The sequence below is a fragment of the Pelodiscus sinensis genome, chromosome 3 (assembly GCF_049634645.1).
Source record: "Pelodiscus sinensis isolate JC-2024 chromosome 3, ASM4963464v1, whole genome shotgun sequence".
In the NCBI taxonomy this organism is placed as follows: Eukaryota; Metazoa; Chordata; order Testudines; family Trionychidae; genus Pelodiscus; species Pelodiscus sinensis.
Window position 1 is genome coordinate 131,541,187 of NC_134713.1, and position 27,451 is coordinate 131,568,637.

At 43.3% G+C, this 27,451-nt stretch overlaps 1 protein-coding gene across 14 annotated transcripts in view; it reads right to left on the reverse strand.

The window, feature by feature from the left end:
* CEP170 (centrosomal protein 170) overlaps positions 1 to 27,451 on the reverse strand; it is a 176,662-nt gene that overhangs the window by 139,328 nt on the left and 9,883 nt on the right. For all 14 annotated transcript variants that reach the window (XM_075924848.1, XM_075924849.1, XM_075924846.1 and 11 more), the window contains exon 2: positions 7,460 to 7,605. In XM_075924848.1, the coding sequence (XP_075780963.1) occupies positions 7,460 to 7,564 (105 nt within the window). In that variant the 5' untranslated portion in view covers positions 7,565 to 7,605. The remainder of the gene's footprint in view (positions 1 to 7,459; positions 7,606 to 27,451) is intronic.

Genomic DNA, 27,451 nt, shown 5'->3' on the forward strand with positions numbered 1-27,451 from the left:
GAGAGCAACTATTTCAATGTCTTAACTGTTAACTCACAAACATCCCACTCTCCCCACCTCTAATATCATCAATTCACAGACACTTACCTTCCTTCCTTCCCCGCCCCCCCCGCACCCCCTCCTTTTCTGATATGTGATTTGTCCTTTTCATATGTGTTCATTTTTTTTTAATTGTATCCTTTGGTCTATATGGTTGTGACTATTTTCTTCCACTATTTGATCTGAGGAAGTGGGTCTGGCCCACGAAAGCTCATCATCTAATAAACCATCTTGTTAGTCTTTAAAGTGCTACATTGTCCTGCATTTTGCTTCAGCTACCCCAGACTAACACGGCTACATTTCTATCACTTAACTGTTAATGTTCTTTTAAAACAGGTACAGAGCTACTGCAGTGAGCTTTGTATTAACTCTCCACTATAACTTTCTGCAATCAATAGGTTTTTTGATTGAATCCCAGATACAGATAATTTCTTGGAGAATCAACATTCCATAAACCACCAACTATATTTAAAATTAAACTGATCTCATGAAGCAGTCTTGTTTTGGATTTTTCAAAGATAACAATTCACTCATAAAATAAGAACAATATTATCTCCCCATTATAAATTAACAATGACTAAAAATGTATTTTTGGAACATTAAAGACAGTAAGCCTAAGTATTACACAACTGATAATGCAACTCAGTAATGGTCCACCAAAATAATACAGTAAGCTGTGTTATTTGGCACTTTAACTGGAAAGCTCTATAAACCAGTATTTCTGATCTTCAATAGGATCTTGTTGTGACAGGTGAAGGAATACCCATACGGTCTCAGTGTGCCCCCCACCCACCAAGTGCTGGCTCTGCAGTTCCCATCGGCTAGGTACTGTAGCCAATGGGAGCTGCAAAGGCACCATCTGCTGGCAAAGGCAGTGCACAGAATCATCTGGCCATGCCTCCATTTACCTGAGCTGCCTGAAATAAGTGCCACACAGTTCCAGCATCCTAAAACCGCTCTCCCATTCCAATCACTGTCTCAAGCCCTCTCCCACATCCAAAGCAAATCTTAATTAACCAGGGTTTTTGACTTACTTGCAACCACCCATTTCCCCAGCATGCCTGATAAACAAAGCTTTTACTGTAAATATAATAATCCTCCAGGATAATAATCCTCCAGGGACCGCTCTGCTTTATATATATTACTCAAATGTTAGAGACACAGACATCCCCCAGGTTTGGGTTAGCATTCATGGAGATAGGGTTACCAGATGGTTTCAAAAAATACCGGACACACTTTATCTCAGATTCGGGGGTGGGGGTGGGTGACCAGCTGGGAGAGGAGCGGAGCTGGCCGGGGGAGATCGGGGGAGGGGGAAGGTGGGAAGCAGGGCTGGCCGGGGCGTGGGGGGGGAGGGGAACAGCCAGCAGGGAGCAGGGCTGGCCTGGGTACACGTAGATCCTGGAGTGCTGCCTGTCCTGTGCATGGTCCCGGCGGGGCGCACGGACGAATCCAGCCCCGGGGATTCCAACCTGCCCGGGCCCCACCCCCCTCCTCTCTCCTGTGTAGCTGCATACTGCCTGGCTAGTAGACACACTCACACAGTGTGAGCATGTCTACCCGCCAGGCAGTACACAATTATGTAGTGGTATTTTCTCAATGTGTTTCCTGGACAGAAAGCTCAAATACTGAACTGTCCAGTTCAAAACTGAACACCTGGCAAACCTACTTGGAGATCACCCTTCCAGCAGCTCTTCCTAGCTAAATAAGAAAAAAAACAGTGATGAAAGTACCTTTGCTGAGAATAAACATGGCAGTAATATACTGGGAAGAAGGTGATCTTTAATTCAAGCACATTCCAAATTCAGGTTAAATAACCACAGAAAAACTGCCAGCAACCAGAGCTTATTATGAACATCAGCCCAACAGGTTCTCTGTATGACCCTGCTTAATAAACTGATGACTACATTCTACACCAACTTTGCCTCTAGATGCTTCCAAGATGCGAAGCCCTGAAAACATTCTACAGGCAGTCCCCGTTATGTCAGTCCGACTTAAGTCAGACCCCTAGTTACGAACGGGGGGGCACCCCGCTAGTGCGGGGTGCCTCCCCCACTGTCACCGCCTCCGGCGGCGCGGGGAGAGCCCCCCCCAGCAGACCAGGGAGACGCGGAGCTAGCGCCCCCCCCCCCCCCCCCCAGCCGACCAGGGAGACGTGGAGCGGCTTTTCTCACCGCAGAGGACACGGGCGGCGGGACCGCCGAGACGCGCCGCGGTCCCACCGCCCGCATCCTCCGCAGCGGCTGAATCGGACACGCCTGGGGCAGAGCAGCTGGGGTGCTGCTGGGTTGGTCCAGTAGCGCCGCACCTCGGCACTGTGGGACCAACCCAGCAACCCCCCAGCTGCTCTACCCCAGGCGTCGGCGAGAAAAGCCTGGTCTGCTGGGGGGAGGCACACTAGCTGCGCCCCCTCCCCCCCCAGCAGACCAGGCTTTTCTCGCCGACGCCTGGGGTAGAGCAGCTGGGGGGTTGCTGGGTTGGTCCCACAGTGCCGAGGTGCGGCGCTACTGGACCAACCCAGCAGCACCCCAGCTGCTCTGCCCCAGGCGTGTCCGATTCAGCCGCTGCTGGTCAGTATCAACAGTGGCTGAATCTGGATGCCAGTTCCGACTTACATACAAATTCAACATAAGAACAAACCTACAGTCCCTATCTTGTACGTAACCCGGGGACTGCCTGTATATAATCTAGGTCATGGTAATCTAGGTCACAAAGTGTAAAGAATTATAGATCATATTCAAAAGAAATGGTCTCACTTTTCCTGAAGAAAAGAATAATATAGCACAGTCTATGAACTGTGACCTGAGCATCTTAGTGTACCTAAATACTCTAAACAGGTCCACTATTAAACAGCAAGCCTGTGTTACAAAAGGTAGACACACTTCCTTAATCCAGGATTCTGTAATTATCTGTGATAATACTTGCAGTTGCTTCTCCAAGCCTACTAGCACTACTTCACTTTTATCTTGGTTGACCACCAGTCTTATTCAACCTTCAATTTTATTCAGACATTGTGTCATTAAAACTACTGTATCAGCTGTATAAAATTAAATAATCAATTATTAACACACTAAAGATGCTGCACACTGCATCTTATTTCTCCTTACTAATTTCTTACACTGTAAACAATTTAGATTGTAAATTCTTCTGACCAAGAATCTTGTCCTGTTACTTATCTTATAAATCATCCAGGACACTACCCTTTCAATTAACATCCCCTTTCCCTCTCAAAAAATCTCTACTTACAACAGCCTTTTATAAAAGATTATATAGGGCACAGATATCTGCCCATTAGTGTACACAATGGGTTCTTTATGGGATATGAGAAACCCAGAACATAACTTAATGGGTTATGTAATAACTATACATGCAAGATAGGATTTCAAAAGAGCTTTTTTTATACTCGAGATGTTTATATGATCATTAATAGCTATATTTTAAAAAAATGTTTTATTGAATAAATATAAAATTCTAATAAAATCAGTCTAAAGCAAGTAAATCCCCATGAGCTTTACCTGTTATTATTTATGGACAAAATGCAGTAGATTGCTTCAGAAAGTAGACATAATAAACAAAAAATTCTCTCTGTTTTATAGTCAAAATTTTTCTTACTTTTCCTCCTTTTAAATAGAGGTTGAACCTCTCTGGTCCAAGACTTTCTGGTCCAGCAATATCCATGGTCCAGAAGGCACAGGACACACAGCCCAATCAGCCCAGCAGCTGCAGGGGGCCAGGAATGGGCAGCTGGCCAGAAGAGGAGCCAGCCGGGAGATCGGTGCCCTGAGAGAGCCTTGACCTCTCCTGGTCTGGCAAACTCACTTGTCCGGGACCAGTTGGGTCCCAAGGGTGCCAGATCAGGAAGGTCCAACCTGTATTAGCATGAAGACCAAATAAGATACTCACACTGTGTCTCAGATCCTGAAAACACACATATGCTTAAAACTTTACTACCACAAGTAATCCTTCTGCAGCTAACAGGATGATTTGTGTTAATAAAATTAAGCATATGCATATCTGAAAGCTCAGAGCATAAGAGGAATGTAAATGAGCCCGATCAAATAATGCAAATGAAATGCGGATTTAAAAATCTCATGCTTCATTTGCATAATCATGAGAGAGCACTTTTTCGAAAAACAAACCACAGTCTAGATGGGGTTCTTTCGAGAAAAACAAAACAAAACAAAAAAAAACCTTTTTTGAAAGAACCCATATTCCTGAAAAAAAAAAACCAACAACACTTTTTTCAAATAACCCTGTCTAGACTACAGTTTCTTTTTCAAAAAAACCTTTTTTCAACAAAGCGCTCACACAATTATGCAAATGAAGCATGAGATTTGTAAATCCGTACTTCATTTGCATTTTCAATCAGGCTCATTTACATTCCTCTTTCGGGAAAGGAATGTAGTTTAGACATAGCCTAAGAGAGGAAGCCATTCAGATAACAGTCACAACACCGAATAAGTTGATGTGACTTAAGATAATGCACTTCATTTTATTTTAGCAATCCACTGACCTCACCCTGGGCATTAAGTTATTCAACATATTTAAAGATACCTAAATGCTCTTTTCTACTAACCAGTCACTAAATATTCTCCTTCCCCTTCATGTCAATTTTTCTGAGCTTTTAAAATTCCCACTAGTATTCAATAACTAGCCAATTAGCCTGTCAGAAGACGGGATTTTCAGGTCTCTCCTCCACGTCGGTCTTCTCTCCTGAGCCTCAATCTCTCGCTCCGTCTCGCTCTCTCCCCTCCTCCTACTGCCTCTCTCTCTCTCTCTCAGCTCTCCTACACCTCCCACCACTCTCCCTGTCTCTCTTTCTCTTCTCCTCCCCCTCCTGCCTCTCACTCGGGGGACCGCAGAGCCGAAACGGCCATTTGGGCTCCACACTCCCTGTGCTGCATGAAGAGCGTGGAGCCCAAACAGTTGCTTGTGTCATTTGCTCCCCCGCGGCGGCCTGGCTGAGCAGTGCAGAAGTCAGCCAGGCACAGCGACAGGCGAAGGGGGGCAGGGCAGTAACATTCACGGCCATTCATGGTTTCTGTAAAGGGAAATCCTGTCTTACTAATCTATTAGAGTTCTTTGAAGGGGTTAACAAGCATGCGGATAAGGGGGAATCCAGTAGATATAGTATACTTGGATTTTCAGAAAGCCTTTGACAAGGTCCCTCACCAAAGGCTCTTGTGTAAATTACATGGCCATGGGATAAGAGGAAAGGTCCTTTCTTGGATTGAGAACTGGTTAAAAGACAGGAAACAAAGGGTAGGAATAAATGGTAAATTTTCATATTGCAGAGGGGTAACTAGTGGTGTCCCCCAAGGGTCAGTCCTGGGACCAATCCTTTTCAACTTATTCATAAATGATCTGGAGAAAGGGGTAAGCAGTGAGGTAGTAAAGTTTGCAGATGATACAAAACTGTTTAGGATAGTCAAGACAGAAGCAGACTGTGAGGGACTCCAAGATGATCTCACCAAACTCAGTGATTGGGCAGCAAAATGACAAATGAAATTTAATGTGTATAAGTGTAAAGTAATGCACATTGGGAAAAATAACCCCAACTATACGTACAGTATTATGGGGGCTAATTTGGCTATGACAAATCAGGAAAGGGATCTTGGGAGTTATCGTGGACAGTTCTCTGAAAACTTCCACGCAGTGTGCAGCGGAGGTCAAAAAGGCAAATAGGATGCTAGGAATTATTAGGAAAGGGATAGAAAATAAGACACAGAATATTTTACTGCCCCTGTATAAAACTATGGTACGCCCACATCTGGAATACTGTGTACAGATGTGGTCTCCTCACCCCAGAAGAGATATTTTGGCCTTGGAAAGGGTTCAGAAAAGGGCAACTAAAATGATTAGGGGTTTGGAACGGGCCCCATATGAGGAGAGGTTAAAGCGACTGGGACTTTTCAGTTTAGAAAAAAGGAGACTGAGGGGGGGATATGATAGAGGTCTATAAAATCATGAGTGGTGTGGAGAGGGCAGATAAAGAAAAGTTATTTATTAGTTCCCTAAATAGAAGAACTAGAGGTCACCAAATGAAATTAATGGGTAGCAGGTTTAAAACGAATAAAAGAAAGTTCTTCTTCACACAGCGTGTAGTCAACCTGTGGAACTCCTTGCCAGAGGAGGCTGTGAAGGCTAGGACTATAACAGAGTTTAAAGAGAAGCTAGATAATTTCATGGAGGTTAGGTCCATAAAAGGCTATTAGCCAGGGGATAAAATGGTGCCCTTGGCCTCTGTTTGTCAGAGGCTGGAGAGAGATGGCAGGAAACAAATCGCTTGATCATTGTCTTCGGTCCACCCTCTCTGGGGCACCTGGTGTTGGCCACTGTCGGTAGACAGGATACTGGGCTAGAAGGACCTTTGGTCTGACCCAGTACGGCCATTCTTACGTTCTTATGTAAGGCCAGGGGGCTGGGCCTGGAGCTGCTGTCATGCCGCACATCACTGCCCCACCCCCTTCCCCTCCCGCTGTGGCGCCTGGCTGACTTCTGCACCGCTCAGTCGGGCCGCCGCGAGGGAGCAAGTGGCCGTTTGAGCCTCGCACTCCCCATGCAGCACGGGCCGCCCAGAGGGAACAGCCAGCATTTCAGGCAACAGCGCCGCCCAGAGGCAACAGCCAGCATTTCAGGCAACAGCACCGCCCAGAGGGAACAGCCAGCATTTCAGCGTTACAGACACAGACACTGGGCTACTATACATATGATATGCCGTGATTTTAATTAAGAATGTGCAATATATTTCTTGTTTTAAGCGCTACCTAAGAGTATGCCATTCATTTAAAATTTCCATTTGTACTAGGTATAAGACAAAGCTACCAAATCTTAAAAGCTGTGGGGATTATATTTTTTCATACATGTATGAGACAATCATCTGAGTAACAGTCAAAAACACTAATAGTTTTATTGGTAATAGTATTTCCAGTCAATGAAAGGATAACTTTATCAGCTCACAATGGCTATAAAACTATGTTAAAATCAATTGTTTAAGTTGGACAGGATATAATTAACACAGGCTCAAAGCACTCTCCAAAATTACCATACTACACATGACAAAGTTACCTAATATGAAGGACAGTTTACTGACCAAATTGGAGAGGCACTATTAAAATGTTTCAACCTATTTGTCATATCTAATTTTAATCTGTATGATGATTTACATGAAAGACAACCTAATCTTTTGCACTTTGAATATACAATCACTATTCAAAAGCCACAAACAGAAGCACATTCATATTGTTTTCCTGCATGAGGAATGCAAAAGATTAGACTAATTAAAACTTCTGGCAAAATCTAGAAATGGAGAGTCCAAGAAAACTGAACAGTTGGCAAACTTAATTCTCAAACGGAATATAAATCCAGTGTATTAAATCCAAATTTTGAACAGTTGCACATGGAAGGCTGATGCAATTACCTGCAACATCAGCTCACAGTCATCTCTTCCAACAAAAATCATCTCTCGTGGCAGCCTATGGCGGGTGCCTCCACTGCTCACCAAAAACCAGGATGTTAAGCTCATTTTCTGCTTAGCTGCTAGGTCCTTGGCAAAGCTACGTCATCCTACAGTGAGACAGACAGAGAGGGAGAAAGAAATCCATTTAGTTATTTTTAGCTATAGCGCCTACTCAGCAAGAGCTGTGAGCTCTTATATAGGAATCTGAAAAAAGCAGTTCTCAAGAGCATGTATATTTCCCAATGGATTGAATCCAGATGTCATGGGAAGTGACACAGACTACTAGATTTACATACAATCTGAGCACTTTGGTTCATGTAACTAGACACCCTCAATTAAATAGGCAAAAACAACAAATGGTCTGGTAGCACTTTATAGACTAATGAAACATGTAAATGGTATCATGAGCTTTCGTGGACACAGCCCACTTCTTCAGATGACTGGCTACCTCCTGAAGCTCCTCAATTAAATAGGACAACCTATTCAAAATGAATCATTAGCTAAATAAACAATGCCTGAATCATATTTTCAAAGAAAGCTTTTAGCATCTAACTGCTTATTACACAGGAAATTAATATATTCCTGTTACATTTTCTCTCAGGAGAAATGGATGTATCAAATCTTGTCTGTTGCTGATGGTGATAATGTAAGTAGCTTGTATGAAATCACCTGTTTCGATACCAAGTAGTCCAGTTTCATTTTTCTCAAAAACAAATTATACAGAGAAAAAAATGGAAGAAATTGTTGGAATATTTAATTATGCCCTTTCTAAGCAATCCAAAATTAAACAGCAAAAAAAAGTGTATTAATTCTTTGCTCTTCATCTGAAAAATTGAAAAGCAGCCATTACTAGATCACATCTTTCAAATGGAAGTCTCATTTATAATGAATCCTCAACACACTTATTTACTATTGAAAACAAAACAAAAAATTAAAAGCTTTAACAGACCCAAAGTATGGCTACTAATAGTCCTTCCACCAATATTTTATATGGTCTCTCGACTGATTGATCAATCAGCAGTCTAGGATATAGGACACTAAATGTTTTTTCAGATGAAGAAAAATATACCCATTAAATACTCTGAAAGTTTGAAAATTAATGCACAAGTAAACAGGAAGGAGGATATCAGTGTGTTCAATTACTGGGTAACACAGCAAGATTTAATTAGGAGCACCACCGCCGCCACCAACAAAAAAGAGAGACTCCAGTAGTTGAGTCTTGGAAAAATTAAAGCATTTACAGTATTAAGAATTCCAAGTCTCTGTTCAAAAAATGTGGCAGTCAGACAAAATTCCAGAAATATTCTAGTTTATATATATTGTAATTGTGAAATTTGAGAATAAATCCATTGACAAAGACCTTTGTCAACACAGTACAGGCAGTCCCCGACTTACGCGGATCCAACTTACGTCGGATCCGCACTTACGAACGGGGCTTCTCTCGCCCCGGAGCTCACGGGCAGCGGGTCGCCACCCGTGTCCTCTGGGGCGAGAAAAGCTTCTCCCGGTCTCCCTGGTCTGCTGGGGGGGTCCAGCAAAGCCGCTGGACCCCCCCAGCAGACCAGGGAGACCGGGAGCAAAGCCTTGGAGCACGCCCGCAGCGGGACAGCCCGGGCGCGCCTGGGCTGTCCCGCTGCGGGCGTGCTCCAAGGCTTTGCTCCCCGTCTCCCTGCAGACCAGGGAGACAGAGCAAAGCCATGGAGGACGCGGGCGGTCCCGCCACCCGTGTCTCCCTCGTCTGCTGGCGGGGGGGTGCAGCTAGTGCCCCCCCAGCAGACCAGGCTTTTCTTGCCTACGCCTGGGACAGAGCAGCTGGGGTGCTGCTGGGTTACTCCAGTAGCGCCGAGGAGCGGCGCTACTGGAGCAACCCAGCAGCACCCCAGCTGCTCTGCCTCAGGCGTCCCCAAGCCAGCCACTGCTGAAACTGACCAGGGGCTGACTACAGGAAGCCCGAGGCAGAGTTGCTCTGCCCCGGGCTTCCTGGAATCAGCCGCTGATCAGTTTCAGCAGCAGCTGACTTGGGGACGCCTGGGTTTCTTAAGTTGAATCCGTATGTAAGTCAGAACTGGCGTCCAGATTCAGCCGCTGTTGAAACTGATCAGTTTCAGCAGCGGCTGACGCCAGTTCCGACTTACATACAGATTCAACTTAAGAACAAACCTTCAGTCCCTATCTTGTACGTAACCCGGGGACTGCCTGTACCCACATTCCTTTCATTAGGAAGAAGTCTCAAAAGGAGTTACCAACCTAAGAGCCCCATTCAACAAACTGGCATTTTTGGTTTGGTTATAGATTTAATAAAAATAAAATTGATATATCTCTATCACATTTATAGTGGCAAAGTAAACCCAATAAATGGATAAATTTTGAAGTAGATCATGTCATCTGCTTAACAAAAATGCAGTGCATAATGTAAACACAAAGGATAATAATACAGTCTCAGAAATGATCCAGGAGGCAAACTACAACACAAAGAAAAGACAGACTTTGATCTAAATTGAGGCATGGTAATCTCTGATGTTAAAAGGAATGAATCAAGTCAAAGCTGTGTCTGACAGCCCAACAACAGAGCATAAATATGTTGAAGGGATATCATGGCAGATGCTACAAACTGAAAGAGCCAGTCTGTGAGCTCTAAATTTGGATTGGAAGGGGTTTTTTTTTATGAAAGTCAAATCTAACTAATTAGGAACAGCCTAAAATGTATATACAGCCTCCATTGCTATAGGCTTCTTTAGCAAGTAAACTAAAAATGTTTTAATATAGTGAGGGTCTATGCCAAGGTATTCTTATATTCAGAGATGCAGGTCACAGACGGTAGTAATTATCTTCCCATAAGTTCTAGCATATCAAATATTTTAAAAACAAGGATGTTTCCATTAATGTTTCCAAGTAATGTACGTGCTATGAGTAAATGCCCCCATGACAAAGAAAAAATGAATTGTTTCAGTGTGACAAAATAATAATCAAGCATCTACAGAGAAGACAATTTCATAAATAAAAACTTGCAGAAATCACATTAAAACATTGCATTATTTTAGTGACCTACAAACCAAAACAACAATGTATTTAGCATAGGTTTTGAGAGAGAATTAAATTAACCTTATTTTACTTTTCAGCTTTTAAATCTTAGATTTTTGCTTTGTTTAGACTGCAAATATACATCATTCATAATCCTAAACTACCCGGCTCAATGTATTTCTTACTACTTTTAATCTTCCCCTTTTCATCTTCCATCTGCTTACTTCCATAAAATGTTGGGTTTTGCTTGGTTGCTCTAACTTGAATATGAATATCCAGCTCAAACTTTGTATTCAATAAAATGATTTGAAAAAAGTTTCAATCCAAATATTAGAACATAATAGTGTAAAAATCCAGATATACAAAGTAAGAAAAGTAGCAATTTTGATTTTTAGAATACAAACATTAACAATTAGGTCAGCTATAACCATATCATAAACAACCCAGAAAACTACAAATATTGACAGTGAACAGAATAAGATACCTGAAAAGGATCTTAAATATTTATCGTCCTGAGCTATCATAGCACTACTTGGCAGCATATTTATAGTTAAAGACCTGCCAACATTACTATCAAACAATGCTGGAGTTGTTTCAGATATCACTGGCTGAACTGTGACAAATTATCATTCCTGATGCATATTTTAATTTTAAAATGTTCTTCAGAAAAAAACAGCATCTTTGATCATTGGGGCTATACAGACAATTCCAGTATTTCAAAGCTCATTGAAAAATCTAGAAAGCAACAGCAGTAGATTATATTTAGAGCAAAGATGTGCCCCATATTGTTTTAATTTCATACTACAGATGTTAAGTAGTGGTTAATTGGCTAATCAAGTAGCCAATGGAATTTTCATTCACTATTTGATTAGTTGATAAGGAAGGGAAGTGTTAGCACTCACTCCCGGCTAGTGCTGGGTCTCAACACAACCTCCCGCTGCCACTCTGCATTTTTAAAGGGAAGCTGGAAGAAGAGAATGCTGGCTGAATCCCTGGTCCAAGGTCTCAGCATTAGTGCCAGCTTTCCTTTAAAAATTCAAAGTGGCAACAAGCATAGGAGAGAGAGAGAGAGAGAGAGAGAGAGAGAGAGTGAGTGCGTGTGTGTGCGTGCGCGCATGCGCGCTGAGACCAGGGATTCAACCAGTGTCCTCTCCTACCGACTTCCCTTGAAAAAATGCAAGGGCGGAGAGAAGGGGAAAACGAGTGAGTAGTCGATTGTGCTACCTGATGAGCTCCTGCTTATCAACTATTCCTTTACATCCTTATTTCATACTCCAATATTTTATGTACTATTTAGAATTTGTTTTGCTGGTGTTAAACATGACAATTTTGGAATTATTAAGAAAGGGATAGAAAATAAGACACAGAATATCTTACTGCCCCTGTATAAAACTATACTACGCTCACATCTTGAGTAATGTGTATGGATGTGGTCTCCTAACAAAGGTATTTTGGCCTTGGAAAGGGTTCAGAAAAGGGCAACTAAAATGATTAGGGGTTTGGAACAGGTCTCACATGAAGAGAGGCTAAAGAGACTGGGACTTTTCAGTTTGGAGAACAGGAGACTGAGGGGGATATGTTAGAGGTATATACAATCATGAGTGGTGTGGAGAGGGTGAATAAAGAAAAGTTATTCATTAGTTTCCATAATATAAAGACTAGAGTACACCAAATGAAATTAATGGGTAGCAGGTTTAACACTAATAAGCGAAAGTTCTTCTTCACACAGAGCATAGTCAACCTGTGGAACTCCTTGCCAGAGGAGGCTGTGAAGGCTAGAACTATAACAGTTTAAAGAGAAGCTAGATAAATTCATGGAGATTAGGGCCATAAAAGGCTATTAGCCAGGGAGTAGGAATGGTGTTCCTGGCCTCTATGTTTGTCAGAGGCTGGAGATGGATGGCACAAGACAAATTGCTTGATCGTTGTCTTCGGTCCACCTTCTCCGGTCCACCTTCTCTGGGGCACTTGGTGCTGGCCACTGTCAGCAGACAAGCTACTGAGCTGGATGGACCTTTGGTCTGACCCAGTACAGCCATTCTTATGTTCTTATATGCTTTATACTTTAGTATAGCAAAATGGATTTTTATATATTTTGCACAGAATAGCGCTTACATATTTTACATATAATTAAATTAGTTACAAAAGGCATCCTGAAAGTTATCAGTATTTTTTAGTTCCATTTCTTTCTGTGATTTTACCACATTATACTGGGTATATGCCTTGGCGGTAGTACACAGACTACGATTTAAAGAGAACCCAGGCGAAGAAAAAGTAAAGGTAAAAGTGTGCAGTCCACCTTTAACTCACTCAATTTTTTCAGATATAGTATTACAGTAAGCCAAGTGTGGTGAGATTTCAGGATAAAATGGTAATTTTAACTTTGTGTTGCCTCGCTTTTCAAAGTTCATGTTAAATCTCTAACTGGGGAGCTAAAAACAACTAAATTATCTGATAATGCAAAATTGAATACAGACATGAATTAATTTTATTGAAATTCTTAAAGATACTACTACAGTGAACATTTCAAGTCTATGAAAAGTTGAAACAGTTTATGGAATTTAAATTTTATTTGCATCTTTTACTAAAGAAAAGTCCATTTTGCTATACTAAAGTATAAAGCAAAATTGTCATGTTTGACATCAGCAAAACAAATTCTAAATAGTACATACATTTTAGTACATCTGGTGATCTTGCATTATATTGGTTACTTTAAATAAGCTGGTGAACTAGTGACAATTGAAGACTTGCTGATGTTGACAGGAAAGTTTAATTCTGGGTAGGTTATAAAACTATAATAAATTTCATCACATCCAAGTTTTCAGACTTTTGTTAAAGTTATTATATGTTTTCTTTGTCAGGAGAAGAAATAGTGTGTTGTAATTCAAGAGCTATGAATGTTGGAAACTTATTCTACGGTCTAAGTATCAACAAATGTATTATACTCACAGTTGTGTCAAACAGATGATGCACCAGCTGGGAAACTAGCTACATCATCTATATAATGTAATTACATTCTAAGAACTGGAGCCCTGCATTCTGCAGCCAAGAGGTGGGTGTAACCCAATTTAGCTATATCTACAGATGGCTTGCCAAAATGATGATTTTGATATGCTAAAATGACATTACTGTAAACAAAGCCTTAATTTTAACAATTAAGTATTAATCTCAGACATTTGAGCAATTAGGGCCCTACATTTTTATAGTTGCCCATGACTAGCAATACCAATTGATTAATACAATCAGATAAGTAGAGAATATAAGATAGGGACTCTGAAGAGCAAAACCACACACCATGCTTAGCTGTAAGCACGTAAGTCACCCCACTTATAATGGGATTATTCATGTGCTTAAGTCTATTTTTTATTTACTTTTTAAACTCAGCAAAAGCTCTTCAGCCATTTCTGTAAGTGAAATTAGGAACACATATGCTGTAGAGATCATCTTAAAAAATAAATCTCACAACTGTTATGTTAAGCACTAGCACCCACCATGCTTTGGAGCAGGAAACTAGAATTTGTCAGGTGTTAATAGTGTTAACGATATGTTGCTATTTGTGTGAAAAACTGCCTAAATTTGATCAAGTAACAAGCTTTTGAAAAATTTCAACCTGCAATATTCACAGAAGATATGTTTGACAGATAAATTCTTCATATACTCTCTGTACCAATCATGTTCCGATTTACAGATCCTGTGGCTGAACAAGGCTATTCCTGCTATTGCGACTCCTGCGTGCTATGGGATGCTATGGCACCAAGCACAGGAACTGAGAACAGGGCGACAATCACTCAATGCTGAAATCTAGGCAGCTTGGGTGAGAAAGCTACGTGACTAAAATGCAAAGGGAACCAGACTGGAGGTGAGATTAGGTGAGAATATAAGCTTAAATGAGGTTAATAACTTACTTACAATTGGATTTATTTAAAGAGAATTATACAAACAAAAATTGGAGTAAAAAAGTGGTGAATGACATTAGATTCTTTCGGTGTCCAGGACTGTTTTCTTCCCCACAAGAACCATAAGTATCTAAGGCCAGGCCTATACTGCTTCAATTTTGATTCTGAACTTCTTGGAGCAATTTTAGGTACCTCACTAAACAGAACTTTTTAGGTACTGTAAAGAATAAAATCTACACCACAAAGTGTGTCTTGTTCAGGAGCTGGTCATTAGCTCCTGTCCTTAACAATACACAAACGAATCTGAGAAGACCTACGTGGGTGCGGTATCGGGTTCTGGGAAAATGTTTTTTCTCCTAAATATCTTACCTAAATTACTTACCCACTAGCCCAACAGTTACAACATTATTTTATAACAACCCAAGATCTACTCCAGAAGAGCATTCTAATGATGGACAGGGAAAGTGGTGTAAGAAAGGAATTATAATAAATACGTTTTGCTGTCCAGTCCTTCCTCGCTCGTCAATACACCTTTTGCTCTAAACATTTATGTGATATCTAGAATAAATTATGCTATGAAAAGACTGTTTTGATCTATATAGGTCCTAAAGTTCCCTTTCAGTTGTTGCAGCAACACTGCAGTCTCTGTTTTAGAATGCAGTGTCAGGTGACATCTTTTTGATATTATATTGCCTATTACGATCATTGTAGCAAAACACAGGTAGTTCAGAAGCCTCCACTGCAAATGACAACGCTAAATAGACTCTTTGTAGAATAGTTCTAATTCTCCTAACTTCCACTGAGACTTTAATTTAAATTATTCCTCTGTGCAAAAAAGGCTCTTGAAAAATACTTCTGCAAAAACAGTGCTTACGAGATCTTTAGAGAACTTCTCTGTCAAACCATAACAAGTAAGTGATCAGTATTCTGATACCTCCTGACAGTAGTAATTAATGCTTGGGTCTGATGTCTGGGCTATGCAATATAGGTTAACTACATGGTTCACTATGTAAAATATACTGCTTCATTGATATGGAGGAATAGAAGGATCATTTTGCTTCCTTTATTGCAGTGACAATCTTGTAGAGTTGTTTGTATTGCTGACTGATGAATTCAGGGTGCCTTTTGTACCACACTACATTTCTGTCTGTGCACGTCATCAGCATTTACGTACAACGACAATCATGGGAGACTGAGCATCTTAAGGCCAAGGCATCAGTGATAGCTGACCTCACACCATTGTACTGACTATTTAAGCTTTGGCCTTTTATATTTTTCCCTCCTAGCTAAAATGTACATTTAGCTTTTAGTTTTATTTTCTATAAGATAGTCAAGACAAATACTCAAGATTTATTCTAGGATGACTGTAAAGTTAATTCATTTTGCTTTTTATTTATTTATTATTACTAATACATTTTACCTCCAAAATATTGTTCCATCTTCGGCATTTTTATCTCTGTATTTTGTAGTTCTACCAGTGAAGGTAGAGCTAACTTTTTTATTGAAGACTTAAACATCTGGCTTGCTAGTGATACTGCCAATTGAAATTCTGTGCTGAAAAAATAAGCAGCACTGTAACTAATGTCATACCGCAGTTTGAAGTATAGTCATCTGTTCAACACATTCAATTTATTTGATGCATCAGAGATTTTGCAATGCTAAAATAGTCTGAGCATAACCAAGCATCTGAACTGATTGACTCATTCTGCCCTCGAGCTTTTATTGTGGTAGCGTTAACTGGGGATTATATGGGATTTTCTGAATAGTGCATATGTACGTCAAATAACTCCAGGTTATAAAATCTAGCAGTTGTGTCCTTTTGAAATATCTATATAAAATGAGGTGTATGCTCATGTTTCTTTCACAATGAACACAATGTTATATCCAAGTTAAAAAAAAAATCACAGAATATTTGGTTTGTAATTATTCAATTTAACTTTTGGCTAATGACATTATGTAAATTTGACGTTCTACAGATAGAATTAAAGTAGTAGGTAATTCAGATATGAAACTGTCTTTCACAGGCAGTGGTGCTGGGAAGAAAGAGAAAATGGTTTGAAAAATTTCTACACTATGACATAGCACAGTACATTCTGGAAGCAGCAAGAGAAGTGAATGAGAACAAGAGCTGTTGTAGGTCTCATGAAAGTCCAGTCACTGACATAACATTATGTCACCTTAAAAGTGTATAAAATATAAACCATTTGCTTATAAGAAGAGACATATTAGGAGATTCAGTACAAGGCTCACTTAAAAAAAAAGGGTTTGATATTTTCTGCTATGTCCCTTATGGAATAGGAATTAGGGATGTTAGACATCGTGTAAATTGAATAGTCATTTAACTGTGTGAAATCTCAGCAGTTACACTACTATTCCCAGCAGGGCCGGCTTTAGGAAGTGCGGGGCCCAATTCAAACAGTTTTGACGAGGCAGCCAGGATTTTTTGTTGAGCAAAAAGAAAAAAAAAAAAAAAAACAACCCACCACACACACAAAGAGTAACAGCCCCTTTGAATCTCCAGTGTGTGACCCAAACACGCGTGGGTGGTAAACGCTAATGTGAAATGATCCTGAATTAAATCATGAAATAAAAAAATCACTGAATTAAATCATGAAATAAAAGTAAAATTCGTATGGTGGTAGAGAAAAAGAAAATAACTCAACTAAATGTCTGGAAAAACAAAAATAAAGGAGATAGGAGGCGCAACTGGATTTGTTAAAAAACAGGAAGTTGCTTTAGATCAGTGGTCTCCAACCTTTTTACACCCAAGATCACTTTTTAAATGACAGAACAACCCAAGATCGACTGCCCCGCACCTTCCTTGAAGCCCCACCCTCTCTATTCTCCTCCTCTCCATCACTTGCTATTCCCAACCCTTATACTGCTGCTTCCTCCCCTCCCCCCCAAATTATTCTGTAGGAAGAAGTTTTTCCAACATTTGGCATGTCTCGACTGGACCAAATGTCAGAAAAGCCCCTTCTTTTGGAAGACCCCTTATTCCTCATGGAAAGAGGAATATAGGAGTGACCGAAAGATCATGTTTGCTCTTCCACTAAAATAAGAGGAAGAACAAATGCATCCCTGGATGCAGAAGAGTTTTTCTGGGATATTTCCGGAATCCTGAAAAATTCCTGCAGTCTAGCCGTACCCTCGTTGGGTTGAGACAGGATGTGTAGGCTCTGGGGAGGGAACGAGGGATTTGGGTATGGGAAGGGGTGAGAGGTGCAAGCTCTGGGAAGAAATCTGGATGCAGGAGGTGGTGGATAAGGGAACGCTTGCTCAAGGAGGGGGCTCCAGGCTGTGCAGTGTTGGGGTCAGATGTAGGGTTAGAGTATTAAGCAAGCCACAAACTTCTGGATGTGAGGGTTCAGGAATTTGGGTTGGGGTATGTGAGGGGCTCATGGTTCCAGTGTATGATAGGCTCAGATGTAGGGTCTGGGGAAAGGGGAGTGCAGGAGTGTTATGATGCTGTGGTCAGATGGGGGCTTGGTCCCAACAGGGGGTTTGTTGGCCAGGCTTCACTTTTACATAAATTACTATGTCAAACAAAAAGTTTCTTCATTGTCTTTATTTCTGAGAAGGGCAGGGAACCTGTTTTGAGTCAGGGATCACTGACCCACAGAAAAGTCAGTTGGGGCCACACAAGTGAGCTGCAAAAAGACCCTCCTCCAACCCATCCCCCCTCCCCCACCAAAGCTTTACTAATGTAGCCCCAACTGTGTTGGTGGGAGCAGGAGACATAGTACTGGGGACAGGGTGCCAGTGGGGACAGGTTTCTGAGGCTGGGGAGTGGGGAGAGGGAACGGGAGGAGAGTGGGGGCAGAGAGTCTCTTGCACCCGCCTCCTCCCAGGAATAGGTTGAATCAGCCTAAGGCAGACCCTGATTCCCAGCCCCACTCCTGGGGAGCCCCTTGCCACCCAGCGCTGCTGCCTTTGAATCTGAGACAGCAGCGCAGAGTGGCAAGGAGAGCTGGTCCGCGAGGGGAGCCAGTTTAGACGGGCTGTCTGCTGCACTTGTGCTGCTGCTTCTGATACAGAGGCAGCAGCATGGGGTGATAGCAGCCCCTGTTGGGGGCGGGGGGGGGGGGGAGATGAGTTCCCAGACCCAGCGGAACCAAAACTGAGCTGGGCTGCCTGCCTGCCTGGCTCCTAATGCACTTTAAATGAAGAAACACAAAGCCGCAGCATGGGTAGGTCCTGGACCCCGCGGGAGCTAGGACTGAGCTGGGCTGCTGGCCAGCCTGCTAAAAAAATTTACTGGCAGGGAGAGCCAATTTCAAAACCAGCTCCCCGTGCCGACCAGCTGCCTGCTGCTCTGTGCTGCTGCCCCTGATGCAGAGGCATCAGCGTAAGGTGGCAGCAGCTCCTGTCTGTGGAGGGTCTGAGCATCCCATGGACAGAGGTTGCTCTGCAGGAAGCCTGGGCCCCCCCGCAGACAGGGGCTGCTGTTGTGAAGCAGCCTCTTCCTGCAGCAGGCCCAGGCTCGCTACAGACAGAGGATGCTCCACAGGATTTCATTTATATCAGAGTTGACTTACTAAGTGGAGTGTGTGAAATTCTCATTTTAATTATGTACAACCATCAGTTCTCAGCAGAACTCCCACTAATGATGTTAACAGGAGACCCATACAAAGACAAAGGTAGCATATCGCCTACAAGTCAATAAGCTTTTATGCATTATGCTCCCAGAACTTTAGTGACAAGGACCTGGTCTACATTAAAAAGGGAAAGTCAACTTAAGATATGCAACCCCAGGTACATTAGTTACTTAGCTGGAGTTGAGGTATTTTCAATCCTGTTCTGGCACCGTCCTCACAGCCGGAGTTCTATCCCTTACTCCTTGTGAGGGGCAGAACTACTGACCAGAGTGCCCTTTCAGTTTGAATTAGCATGGTCTTCACTAGACCCACTAATTAGGGATGTCAACATGTTGTCGAATACACAATTAACCAATAAGCCTGGGATTATCAGTTAATCTCAATCGACTACACGCACTCCCCCTCTTTTCTGCCTCTGTATCAGAAGGAGAAAGTGTTGGGAGTGGGAGACGACGCCTGCGAGGAGCTACTTTTAAGCAGGCTCCGCACGAGCATTGGATCTGTCTGCTCCAACCCCCATGCTGCTGCCTCTGAAGAGAGGGATATTTATCTGATAAGAGATAAAGGATATTACTGAGACTAAGGATTTAGGAAGTCTCATATGGGACTGGACATTTATATGGGTAACAAGATTATCCAAGAGATAACAGTAAAATACTTAAAAAGTAACTTATGAAAAGATAAAACTCATGCTTCAGATTTTAAACTGATCTCCCAATTCCAAATTATTAGAGACTAGAAGATTTACCTGGCATTACTCAAGTCCTTAACTCAATTAATTGTTGCTTTTCTTCATTTAAACCATTGCTTTGGAGTGGGGTTGGGGATGAATGGTTCATTATGCAAGCTACCTTGGTGAGAGAGGACGACCCTAGCCCTCACTCACCATACAGTGTAGCAGCTTATGGCCAGGCAAAAGGCACCTCTCCATGGCTGCTGTCGCTCCAGCAGATACAGCCAAAGGAAGGGTGCACGTCCCTCGGCTGGGGCAGGTCTGTCCCCTGGTCTCCAAAGCCACAGTGAGGAATGCAGGAAAGCATGCACTCTCCCCTTGCTCCGTGATAAAGGGGAACTTCCAACAATGTTCCCGTATGAACATTGTAGAGCGCAACCAGCTAGCCCCTTTTACCTGCCTGGTGATCCTGTCTCATTTCTATATGGTTTTATGTATCCCTGTATAAATTATGAGAGGGAATCTTCAATCCTCACTCCCCTGCCCCAGAACCAACCCCTTACCTTGCTTGAAGTTATAAGAGAAAGCTACATACCAAATTTGGTGGTCCTAGCTCTTACCATTTAGGAGGAGTTCTCAATCAAACAGATGGATAGACTAGCTCATGCACAGACAAACTCTCTCAGATATACAGCAGACAGGACTATGCAGCACTTTAAAGACTAACAAGATGGTTTATTAGGTGGTGAGCTTTCGTGGGCCAGACCCACTTCCTCAGATCAAACTGTGGAAGAAAATTGGCATGACCATATATACCAAAGGGATACAATAAAAAAAAAAAAACACATAAAATTGAAAAATCAGATTTTAGAACAGACGGGGAATGGGGGGGGGGGGAAGGTTAGTGTCTAGGAGATAATGATATTAGGGATGATAATTGGGGAAGCTATCTTTGTATTGGGTAAGATAACTAGCATCTTTGTTAGGCCCAAAGATGTGTTCACTTTTTTTGATCGTATCCCTTTGGTATATATGGTCATGCCAATTTTCTTCCACAATTTGATCTGAGGAAGTGGGTCTGGCCCACGAAAGCTCACCACCTAATAAACCATCTTGTTAGTCTTTAAAGTGGTGCATAGTCCTGTCTTTTGTTTCAGCAAGACCAGACTAACATGGCTACATCTCTATTACAGATATACAGCAGATTTTGAAATGTTTTCCCTGGGAACCAATTCCTCATCCACTTACTGTATGGATTTCTTGCACCTTCCCCTGAGACATGGCTGCTGGCCACCATGAAGAACAAGATATTAAACTAAATCAGTGGTTCTCCAACTTCAGGGACTGTGCCCCTCCACTCCCCAGTTCAATGCAAACCTTCCTGTGGACCACCAATTGCTAACGGAAACTTGCCGTTAATTACATAATTATGCCCACGTCATTCTGCTAGTGCTGCAGGTAGGGAGAATGGTTTAATTTAACCAGTAAGAAAGGAAATATGAATCTGAATTAAACTAACACGAGAAAGTTAAAGAGCTTATCAAACTTCATTTTAAATTTATGGCCAACACAAAAGGTTTCAATATTCTATTTGTGGTAAGGGTGGGGAAACTTTTTTGGGTCTGGGGTCAATGACCCACAGAAAAACCAGTTGGAGACCACACAAGTGAGAAACAAAAACAAAAAAAACCCTCCAAAAACCCCCAACCCTCACTGATGTGGCCCCCCAACAGAGACATGACTCCTCTGGGGGAGACAGGGAGGACTGAAGCTCAGGGCTTCCCATAGGCCAGAATTACTTTTTCTGGGGTTCCAGGGTTACTGGATTTTGTGGACATCACTGGACTCTGGGGTTGGGACAAAGACAGGGGGTTTCAGTGCACAAAACAGAGCTGCCAGTGACAGGGATGGGATGCAGGATCTCAGTGGGGGGGGGGGGGTGCAGGAGAAGGCTGAGGGTGCCGGGTCTCAGCAGGGGCGGTGTGTGAGAAGATTGGGCGTGTGGATAGTTGTCACTACTCAACTATTTGCTCCATCTCTCCCACCCCCAACCGCCTCTGTATCAAAGACAGCAAAGGGGTGGGGAGCAGGAGCCAGTGGTGGGGGAAGCCAGCTCGCCCCAGCACAGTCTCCGCAGTCCAGGGAGTTGGGCAGGGGAGGCAAAGACACAGCATTCTGGGACCCGGCGTGAGCCTGGACTGCTGACCCACCCCCACCACCGGCAGGAAACCAGCACTGGTGCTCCAACCTCTGGCTAATATCAATTCAGCTTAATTTGATTTCTTTGGGACTTGACATAGCCTGGTCAGGGCAGACCACAGTGTGGCAGGCCTGCCTGGGCTGGAGCAGCTCCCAGGCCCGCTACACTAACCCTGTGGATTGCTCTTGAGCACCTGTTAACCGTTCACATTCCTCTTCTGGATACTTGTTTGATGGTATCTCTCTCAAAAAAACGATAGACTCTATGTCTTAAAAAGTTAATATGGACTTGGGTTAAATAATTTGTGAATACTAACAGTTTTAAAAACACAGCTGAATTATTCTGGACACAGAAAATCCTATATGTATTTAATTTTATATTGTATTCACAGGTACCAATACAAATTTTGGTTAAAAAAAAAAAAAAAGAGGACAGGGATGGAAAAGGTCAAAGCATGAAGCCCTTACCTATACACACAGCTCATGGACCACAAATTCAATGGAATACCAATATAACCTCATCATACACAAGATCTTTCTGTATTGTGCATCGCAGTATTGTTACTAGGGTTGTAAGAGTAGAGTTGATTAACCAATAAGCAAAAGCTTATAGTTTAATGCTAGAGACTACACGCATTTCTCCCACACCCCTTGCCAGTAAATTTTTTAGCAGGCTGGCCAGCAGCATGGCTCAATCCCAGCTTAAACTAGCTCCTGGACCTACCCCCACTGCAGCTCTGCATTTGAAGTGTATTAGGAGCCAGGTTGGCAGGCAGCCCGGTTCAGTTCTGGCTCATGCTGGGTCCCGGAGCTCAGACCCTCCCCCCCCACCCCCCAGACAGGGGCTGCCCAGTGACTATAGAATGATCAACTAACTGATAAGAATTCATGAGGTTAATCAACTATTCAATTAACCAATATTTAACATTCCTAATTGTTGCCCTTCCCCAAACCCTAAAGAACCTCTTCAGTTTATTTCCTATCACCACCAAATCTGTCTTCATCAATCTTTATGGAATACCCCCTTATTTTCTATCTATGCCATCAATTTAGATGCTCTTTCACTTTAGATCTTCTGTATTATCTAGATTGCTCTTGACAGACATGTTCATTACTATTTCTTTATTCATATTTCCATAGGAAAAAAGTGGTGGGCATGATACACCTTCACTTTACCAAAGTTTTGGATAGTCTCCAACAGTATTCTTGCCAGCCAGGGTATGTCTACACTACACCGCTAGTTCGAACTAGTGGGGTAATGTAGGCATACCGCACTTGCAAATGAAGCCCGGGATTTGAATTTCCCGGGCTTCATTTGCATAAGCGGGGAGCCGCCATTTTTAAAACCCCGCTGGTTCGAGCCCCGTGCAGCGCGGCTACACGGGGCACGAACTAGGTAGTTCAAACTAGGCTTCCTAGTTCGAACTACCTAGTTTGTGCCCCGTGTAGCCGCGCTGCACGGGGCTCGAACCAGTGGGGTTTTAAAAATGGCGGCTCCCCGCTTATGCAAATGAAGCCCGGCAAATTCAAATCCCGGGCTTCATTTGCAAGTGCGGTATGCCTACATTACCCTCCTAGTTCGAACTAGGAGGGTAATGTAGACATACCCCCAGTGAAAGAGATATGGATTAGGGACAGGACAGAATAAATCAGTGGTCCCCAATGCAGTGCCCACGGGCACCACAGCGCCTGCTGGGCCATTTCTGTGTGCCCACCAAGAGGTCAGGGCCAGCCCCACCCCTGGCTGTGCAGCGTATGGGCAGTGCCAGCCCCTGGGCACGTGGCACAGGCATGTCTCTGACCCCGGGCGCAAAGCATAAGGGTGGCGCCGCCTCCGGGCACGTGGCAGAGGGGCGTCCCCTCCCCTGGGCACACAGCACAGGAGTGGCACCAGCCCAGCCCCTGCGCGTGTGGCACAGGAGCGGCAGCGGCCACGGGCGCGGCAGCGGCCACGGGCGCGTGGCGTATGGGCAGCCCTACCTCTGGGCGTGTGGCACAGGAGCGGTGCTGGCCCCGGGAGTGCAGCGCATGGGTGGAGCTGGCACCGGGCACGAGGCATGTGTGGCCCCGCCCCCGGGCACCCGGCAGCCCCAAAAGGTTGGGGACCACTGGTGTAAATGGTTATATGCAGCCCATCCCCTCCCCACCACTCTCTTTGTATCAGAGGCAGCAGCATGAGGGCTGGGGGGTGCCTAGCAGGAGCCAACGTGCAGGAATCCTGCTTAAAAGCCACGCTCTTCCCTCCCCGCCCCCCTCCTCCCGCACATACCGACTGCTAGGGAGCTGCCTACACCCATGTAAACATGTAACAGCTAAAATTTTCCTTAAATTTATCTTAACTTACCCATTTACCTTAACACACACATTTTAACATCCCTAATGTGGGCTGGATAAATGGACTGTAACGTGGATTGATCATTGAGCTCAACAGGTAGAAATCAACAACCTGATCTCTTCTTGTGGTTGGTATCAAGCAGAGCATGTCAAGGGTCAGTTCTGGGGCCAGTTTTATTCAACATCTTATTAATGACCTGGATGAGGGACTGGATTGGACCCTCTGCAAGTTCACAGATGACACTAAGCTTGGGGAGAGGTAAATACGCTGGAGGGCAGTGACAGGGTCCAGAGTGACCTAGACAAATTGGAGGTTTAGGCCAAAAGAAATCGGATGAGGTTCAACAAGAATAAGTGCAGAGTCCTGCACTTAGGAAAGAAAAATCACAGACTGGGAACCACTAGGTTAAGGAGCAGTTCTACAGAAAAAAACCTGGAGATTAGAGTGGATGAGAGGGGCGAAAGTGATTGTAATCAATAGAATTAACTAATAAGCATACCTGTTGATCATGTAGTCATCTACACCTTGATAGCCCTAAGTCTGCATTATAGCTTTGTCCTACTTATTAAGGGTATGTCTAGACTACATGATTCCGTCAATGGAGCCATGGAGATGAATTTACTAGACGTAGGAAAATGAAGCGGCAATTTAAATAATCGCCGCTTCATTTACATCAAAATGGCCACCGCGCTGTGCCAATCAGCTGTTTGGCAGCACAGCGGGGCAGTGTGGATGCACCGCGGTTGACAAGGGAAGCCTTTGTCGACCACTCCGGTATGCCTCGTGAAATGAGGTTTACCAGAGAGTTCGACAAAGGCTTCCCTTGTCGACTGCGGCGCATCCAGACTGCCTCGCTGTGACGCCAAATAGCTGATAGGCACTGCACGGTGGCCATTTTGATGTAAATGAAGCAGTGATTATTTAAATCGCCGCTTCATTTTCCTATGTCTAGTAAACTCATCTACATGGCTCCATTGACAGAGCCATGTAGTCTAGACATACCCTAAGTGCTCTACTACACTGACGTAATAACTTTACCTCCACCAGAAGTGTAGGAATTATATTATTGTAGTTAGGGTGATGCAGTCTGTGTAGATGACTAGAGCTAACAACCAGTGTAAGTCAGGTTAATTTCAGGGCTTCTGCTGTGAAATTGTTAAGAAAGTCAGGCAGCCAGAGTCCAGATGCCCACTGCTGCTCAAAGGCAAGAAGCCACAGGCAGATTTCCCTTTGCTTCTTGGGAGCAAGAAGCCTGGTTAGAGGGGGCGGGCAGGCAGCTTTCCCCATCCTGGTAGGGAACCTAAAAATTCCTGGGAACAGAGTACTGAGGTGGGGGAGAAGGTTGGCAGCCTGGCTCCAGGCAGGGAGGTGCCACTCGGTCTATTCAGATTGGAAATAAGACTTTTTAATGATGAAAGCAACCAATGGATTTTAGTAGGTTCTCTGATCACTGGCACTTTTAACATCATGATTGGATTTTTTCTCTAAAATATATGCTTTAATATTCACTTGAGAGTGAACTATCTTTTATAAAGAAACAATTTAATCCATATCCTTCTTCCTTCAGATATAGAAATGCTACCACTTCCTGGTCTGTTCAACACAGGTGGTCAGATCAGACAATTTCAGTGGGCCCCCTTGGCCTTGGAATTTATCTATTTTGAAAATGTGCATGTGCCTGACTGAGTCTATTTGTTCAAGAACTCTTCCTAAAAGGTAAGCGCTAGAACCACCACAGTTGGTATGCAGCTTCCTCTTCTCCCAACTTAAAGCAAGGTCAGGGTTTGGTTGTGCTAGGGAAACAGGAGATGTGGGGAATGCTAGAACATGGAAACTTATGAGGCAGAGAGATGAGGGACATAATATTCACAGTGGCAACTGGGGGCAGTAAGCACAGGGGAGAGCTATACTGCTAAGTGACCACTGCAGGTAGCTGTACCAAGAGCATGTCCAGGAGACAGCTGCCAGTCTCACCCAAGAGGTGGGTGGAGGAAAAACAGAAAGCACCCGGGCGGCACTCCCTCCCTGCTACGCAAGGTGTGTGTGTGGGGGGGAGAGAAAATAGAAGGGGGAAGGAGACAGCCCTCCCTAGCCTGTAATGGGGAGAGGGGGAGAAAACCCCCAGTGGCTCCCCTGAAGCCCAGGAAGGGCCAAGGAGGAGAGCCTCATGCTCTGAGAGGGCTGGGGGGAGGGAGAGAGCCCCTGGTGCCCCCAAACCCTTGAAGGATTGAGAGGGTCCAGGGAGAAGCCCCCAGTAGTCCCCACTAGGAATAGCCAGGAGAAGGGAGGACATCCCTGGTGCCCCCGCAGAAGCTTCCCACACTTGAAAGTCATGGACAAGTGGGAAAGCCAGGCATGGCAAGGGGACACACACACACACACACACGATTTTTTTTTTTTAAACCAGAAATATTTTTCCTCGCTAATTTTGCACATTTGATAGCACCTTATGGGCAGCCGTTTTCACTGTTCTAAATCAGTTTCTAATTGAGGAAAGGAACTTTTTAAAAAATGGGATAGTGAAATCGTAAGAACAAATACAAATTGTACACACATTCAAGATACAGGACTACTAAATGAAACTATTTACTTTATTGCTTGAAGTTGACTAGCTGTGAAACTGACCACTTCTCTTCCAGAAAATATGAGGGTGAAAAGCTTGAGAACTTAACTTGCCATCATTTTCTCTCTCCTCCCTCCCACATCTCTGATGATTTAGCTGAGCTCCACAAATGAGAGAGTTATAGGTTACTGGAAGCAAGAAATGTCTGATTTGCAAAGATGATGTGGATCTGCAGAAGCTGCAGATATCAGAAAGGTTTGAGGGCTCAACACTAAGCATAATTCACCTGGTTTTTCCTATTATAAAAACAAACACCTTTCTTTAAAATAAGGACAAAATATAAAGTCAATTGATACAAATAATCTTTGGTTATTTTGATGGCCACAAACGTAACAAATTTTTGAAAGTGGGGAGGGAAAGGATAGGACTTTCCAGACTTCAAAGAGTTCCACTACAAATTGAACATATAGAATAAAAACAGAAAATGAAGTTCAACTTTATGGTAATACTAAATCTTTTCTTATTCCAACTACCACTCCGGCTCTGTAGTTCTCAAACAGTTTTTGGCTGATTCCCTCCCTTACTTGCCGGACCACCAGTATAACGCACTTACTTCAAGCTGCTTGATTCATTAGCGTCATCTCACTTGTTTTTTGGGCACTGTGTCT